The 6,615-nt window shown below is 34.1% G+C and overlaps 1 protein-coding gene across 1 annotated transcript; it reads right to left on the minus strand.

The window, feature by feature from the left end:
* Nucleotides 1–612: 612 nt before the first annotated feature.
* LOC132273424 (light-harvesting complex-like protein OHP2, chloroplastic) lies at nt 613–5,793 on the minus strand. Its single transcript, XM_059774380.1, has 2 exons — nt 5,182–5,793; nt 613–905 (listed from the first exon to the last, which is right to left on the minus strand). Exons 1-2 carry the CDS (start codon nt 5,586–5,588, stop codon nt 791–793), a joined length of 522 nt encoding a protein of 173 aa, XP_059630363.1. The 5' UTR covers nt 5,589–5,793; the 3' UTR covers nt 613–790.
* Nucleotides 5,794–6,615: the final 822 nt, after the last annotated feature.

A 6,615-nucleotide genomic window follows, 5' to 3' on the forward strand; every position in this document is an offset into this window, starting at 1 on the left:
TTTCATCGACTCCTACAGTCATATATCATCACTAGATATTAAAGTTTTTATCCAGAGTCACACCTGCTTCAAGTAGACCTCACTAGCTAGTAGCTACTAGCTAATAAGAGAATGCCATGGACTGTTTTTCATCCCCTATTGTATTCATTGTAATCCAACATAGCAAAGAAACACAGCCACCCTGAAATATAAGGATGCAATTTTATTCAGTTAACTTCAAACACAGATTAAATCCCTCACAAGTGGTTTCCTCAAAAGTGAAGAGGAAAGGGAGATATTATTAAATGGCACAGGTGTGTTCCTGCTCAATCACAAGCTACCACAGATTCAAAGAACGGAATAAAGTTGACACACTGAGTTGTACGACAACTTGTGATTGGCAAGCTCCCGAACCATCTAATGATTTTTGGTGGAAATGAGGAAAAGAGCACCTGCGCAAGGGTATGTAGAAAATTCGTGCAAAATCCATTCCTTTCTTCCTACTTGAGGAAACATCACGAAGGAAAGGCATTTTTTAGGACTATAGTATGCTTGCTTAACTAGTAAAGAAGTGGTACAAACAAGAGGATGTATATTATCATAGTTTTGACAGTATTTATGGTGTCAAGAGTATGGCAAAAACAACAAACTTCTTGTATTCCGGAAATTCGAATGAGTCATTCCAATCAAGCACTTAGAGAAAACATAAATTTACAGAAATTACTCAAAATAAGTTACAGTGAATCATTGGATATGACTACAACAATTACAGAAGACAAGAGTATTGAATGTTAAAGATCAATCAGAAGAGTCATTCCAGATCTACTATTCCAAAATTGGACAGAAGTATCTTTACTTGATCAACAAAGTCCGAGCCTGTTGCATACTCTGTTAGCATCCCCACGGCGAAGCCAAACATAGCCCATCTGCTCAACAACAATTAAATGAATATGATGAATCAATTTAGTAATACCTGTCAGTTGAATAGAGGACCCATACAATTTCTAACCAGAATATAGAAGAAAAAAATATATTCACGACCTAATTAATATCTTGAATGAATGAAAAGATTTGCTGAGAAGATCATTGGCCTCCTCAAAAAATCTAATAAAAATTTCTCCACTATTTTGTGAAAGCATATCAATTCAATGTAACTGTTTTTCACACATATCCAAGAAGAAGGAACAAATAGAGAGCATCTAAACTGCCTTTTAGTCAAAACTTCCACTTATATAATGTACTGGTGCAACTCAAAGATTGGGTAGGTTGTGGAATCTAATGTGAGGTATAGAATTCTCAATCCAAGCCCAAGCCCAACCCAACCTCAGATTTGAATAGCCTAACCCAAGATCAACCAAACCTTATTTTTTCTGAATTCAAGTCGTGTTCGAAAAGGTTGGTTGGGTCTATGAAAAATATTATTACCTTTATATATATATATATAACTAAAACTGCTTGGAGAAAGAAATAATACATGGAACTTCACATAAAATTAAATAAAAAATGGAAAAAAACTTCTCCCCAAATTTTCCAATGAAAACAATATGCATTCTTCATAATAATGATTCCTTCACCATTCTATATGATCACCCGATTCCGCAAATGTAAACAGATGCTAACACCATGCACCCTTTGTTCAACCAATCTTGAATCCCAAAGCATAAGGGAAAACATTAACAAGTTTCCAACTAAGAATAATACATACACAAACAAAGACACTTCTGTTAACACAAAGGTTCTATTTGGTTAGACGGAAAATTTTATGAAAAGTGAAAGTGAAAGAGAGCGAAGTGAAAGAAAGTAAAATCAAGTTTCCATCATGCATTTGGTTAGTAGGAATTTTTTTGAAGAAAGTTGTGAGAGAATATTATTTTATTAGTTTGGATAGCATGAAAAGCAAAAGAAAATAATTCTAAAGGAAAAGAAAATAATTCTACTTACCAAAAATACTTTTATAATTTTAAATAGTAAAAAAATAAATTAACTTATGTTAGATAAATATTATATATACTTAATTATTTATTTTAGCAAGGAAATAGTGAAATATGGAATAGAATAGTACGTGATATTATAATACAATTTTTTGCATTCTCCTCTCTCTCTCTCTCTCTCTCTCTCTCTCTCTCTCTCTATATATATATATATATATATATATATATATATATTCACTTGTTCCTATGTAGACTTGAATTCTCGATCTTTTATTTTTAAGGCAAGAAAAATAAGCTTTTGGTAAAGTGGACGATCAGAATTCAAATATTTGTTTTCTCCTTATGTTAGTCTTATTTTTATTATTTACTATTTATTTGTAAATGATGTAACTGGATACTATATATCTTACTATATCTAATTGCAACTTTCTCACACGGCTGAGAAAATTAGAAGTCATGGACGGATTATGTAGACTATTTAAGAATCATCAATTATTTATTTCAAGATAATGTTTGATGTTAGGTATGAAATGAATTGTGATAAGATAATGTAGACTAGTTTTCATCTCACACTCTTGCTATCAACAAATAGTTATGTATATATATAATAACTCTTAAATCATTATCAATTATAGAAAAAAATGGGAATAAATCCTCAACAACACCCATTTTCTTTCCAAGGGAAAAGAATAAACAAAAGCTTTGCAAAAAAAGAGAGGAAGAAGAGAGATCACAATAAGATAGAGAAGAGAGATCATGCTCAGTGAAGCAAGCAGCCTCAAACTGAAAAGTATTATATAATATGATAAGGTACCAGTGGTGATATGGTGAGGTAGACCATGTGGTGGCGATGGCTGCAAAGTGTTCTCTAGTCTCTCTAAGACTCGATTAGAGTTATATTATGAGTAACAAATGAAGGACCAAAGAAAGGATTGGTTTATTTGTCTTTGTTGATCATGTAATATCAAATCAATGACCATGATTTGCTTAAGAATACTTGAATAACAAAAACTATTACGATTATTGTAGGTTAGGCTTGCCCAAGACCTTTTGACCCAATATTAACTTGAATTTAGGTCAGGTTGAACAAACTTAACCCAAACCCAAGACGAAAAACAAGAAAATCAGTCCAGCCCCACCCAAAGGTTAGGCTCAAGTTGGGTAGGGTTGAACCCGATCGAGTAACAGCCCTAACCCAAGTCACATGAAGCAGGAGTGAGAGAGAGAGCGGCAAAATGAAAAAATGAAAAAAAAAAAAATGCTCAAAGCAAAAGCACAGTCATAGCATCCGTACATTTGTGTAAACATTTGCACATATATAACACTTTCAATATTTATGCATGTGCTAGGAGCCATTGCTTAGTATAATAATAGAAACTTAACCTCAATTTCGGGAACATGGGTATGAGTTTCACAACAGCCACTCTACATAGGTGAGAAAGGCACTTTTTTATTTTTTAAAATGCTAGGGGATATATGATACGTGATAAAATTTTTGAAATATATAAAGATAATAATGCATTTTTATTGTTTAACCAATAGAAGTCAGAATCCATATATTTAAGACACCAATTTATTTGCAAAAATATACATAATAACTAGTGTAATTCTTTTTGATAAATACATAATAACTAGTATAATAAAATAAAATTGTGCAAATAACTCTTATAGTTGTGACACTTCTAGTAAATAACAGAAATAAAAATGATCAATAGAAAGTGAGTTTTAAGATGGCAAGATTTTTTTCTTTCTTTCTTTCTCTACCATACTTGAAACCTAGATCTATGGTTTGGGAAATAAGGGCCAAAGCCACCAAAGCTAAGGTAGGCTCTTTTAATGTTGTAAGTTCAATCTGGAGTGGATCACAAGAGGCAATAATTTGCTGGCCTTTTCTTAATGTTGTAGGTTCAGTTCTATGTGCTTTTTAGCTATATTTATTCGGTATTAAGTGCCTCTCCTTCGTTGTACTTCATAATAAATTCCACATGTTCACAAAAATGAATTCACAATTAAGGGTAGCATTTGCTCTGAGAATGTGAATTCCAGTTTGGAATGTGAGAGCGGCACCCTTTATAGAAGGATCACGTTCCTCTAAAAGTCTGACCTAATATAGTACTTAGAAGTTGATTTCACAAAAAATGACTTTGTGAGATGAACTTCAAACATTATAGAAGTGAAATAATTGAGGAAGGACACAACCCTTCTACTTCAGTAGGGAAATTTTGAGACTTATGGTTTTTATGGTGTTGGTTTAGAAAAAAAAAAAAAAAAAAAAACTCAAATCAACTAAGCCAAATAAGTTAGAAGCTTAATTGTGAGATAAATTCTTTCTATCAACTCCAACTTTATATATTTATAAGATAATTCTTGTGTGGAAACAGCGGTATGACTATCTAGACACAAAATCAAAGGATAAATGCAGATAAGGAACATATTTGCGGTCATGGAGGCACATCATATATTTAGAAAGAAATTCATATTGGTTTAGAATTTGATCTTGAGAGGTGGTATTTGGTGATCCAGCACTTAAGTCCATAATCCAAACAACTCCTAGATTGTATCTGCTAGTTTCTGGTGTGGAATTACAACTTTTTACTCTAGATATGAGATTTCATTTCACTATAACCCTAGGTCAATCCACACAAAAAATGCATTTACCATCTCCCTGAGGGAACAAATCCTCCAATGAATTCTCTAATGTTATTGATTGGTCCAAAAAAAAGGACATAATACCTGTTTGAATCTAGAGAAACAATCAGTAAGAAATTAAAAAGGGCAAGAAACTAACTGAATTGAGTAATAGAGAATTCAATGCTCTGGAGTTCAAGAAAACAAATTACAAAATACAACTATTTAGCTTAGTTTAGTGATTTCCATTCTCATCAATTTAATGGAACCCAATACAAGGACTCAATATGCAATTTTATTTCTCATAAACCAAACTGAGTGTACATAGTTTCATCAGAATTATAAGATAAACAATCAACATTATTTTCAAAAATAAAATATAAAAAATCCTGTTATATCCGTTTTTTTGAGAAGTAAATCCTGTTATTTCCTTTTGGAAGTAAATTTCATCCATTATAGGTGCTTTAAAGTGATTGCTAATTTAACACACAAGTTATTAATAGTCCTAACTAACCCTAAAACCAAATGGATTACAATTAAAAAATAAAACAGAAACAACCAACATTAATTTCGGGAAAAAAAGAAGAAGAAAAACCCAATTTTCAAACACAGAATCACTAAATAAAGAGAAGGGTAATCACACCTGCCATTGGAAATCTCATTCTTGCCAATGAATCCAAAGAAGGGGCCTTGATCAGCTTCTTCAAGCTTCTTCTGCTTAAAATACTCCTGAAGCTCCTTAGCTTTTTGCCTCTGAAACTCCAAGGTAATTACACTCTTGTCCTCCAACATCTTCGGTGGCGGCGGTGGTGGCGGCGAAGAGGAAGGTGGTGAAGGAGGAGACGGCGGGACTGGTTTCAGAGAAGGAGGAGAAGCGACTGGTCTTCTCAAAGGGCCTTCGGTCTGAGAGCTCCTTATGGTGACAATGGAGGGCTTAGATGCAGAGAATCTGAAGGTTGAAGATGATGGAGAAGAAGAAGAGGAACACGATGATGGGGATGATGGGTTTGAGATCTTGACACATGGGATCGATGGTGATGTCACTGACATACTCGTTGTCTCTCTACTTTCCCTCTCTAAGCTGCCTTTGGTGGACTGAGAAGATAGATGATGTGGGTGTGGGTGTGTGGACGTCTGTGTGTTATCGGTGCTTCATGTTGTGGGTTTGCGTGTGGATAAGATGTGGCCAAGTTTCAGTGGAAAGATTGGTCATTCTCTGCCGTGGACCGCCATGCCTATTCTCTCTCTCTAACCTGCCTTTCGAGTTACTTGGGCCTTGTTTGGCAGTATCTTCTACTTGGCTTGTTTTGTTTGAATCTAAAATATTTTCTAGAAAATACTTTTATCCAAACAAGTTGTTTCCAAAAGCTGCATATATATATATATAACCACCTCAATTATCAAGGTAGAAAATCACCTCCAGTGAAATAGTAGCCCATTTATTTCATTTTAGAATAAGTGAGGAGAATTGGCCACATCAATTAAAAATATTGAGTAACTAAATTTTCACAACCCTTGTATTTCATATATAATGTAACGATCCGGGTTTTGATTTAACCCGGTACTACAATGATGAACTAAAGATTGACTCATTACCGGATCCAGATGCGGAAACAAGAAACAAGACAATGATCTCCCAAGGCATAACACACCTCTAAAACCTTTTGATAACCTTCCATGAGGTCACGGAATCCGAAGGAATAAAGTGCGGAAGCAAAACAAAGACAAGAGTATAAAAACCCTACCGAAGGAAGGACAAAGGGTAAAATGGTCATTTTACCCTAAGAGGAAGGAATTTGACTTTCAACAAGTCAAATTAGATTAAAAACATCTAAAACCATCCTTTGGTAACTTCACATGAAGTCCCAAGGCCAAAGGAAGAGAAATCTCAAAAGAGCCCTATCCCGGTTCGAACCAAATCCGACACTCTCTCACTAAAACGATGATATCTTGAGTTAGGAAAAGAATTTAAAGTTGAAATTGGTACCATTGGAAAGATGACTTCAACGCGGTTAGTTTAGACTCAAGAACGGACCAATTCCGAGTTGAAACGAAAAAGTTACATCAGTTGAAGATC

This window comes from Cornus florida, unplaced genomic scaffold (assembly GCF_030987335.1).
Source record: "Cornus florida cultivar Cherokee Brave unplaced genomic scaffold, ASM3098733v1 CherokeeBrave_3.0.0_Hap2_Chr09, whole genome shotgun sequence".
Taxonomy (NCBI): domain Eukaryota; kingdom Viridiplantae; phylum Streptophyta; class Magnoliopsida; order Cornales; family Cornaceae; genus Cornus; species Cornus florida.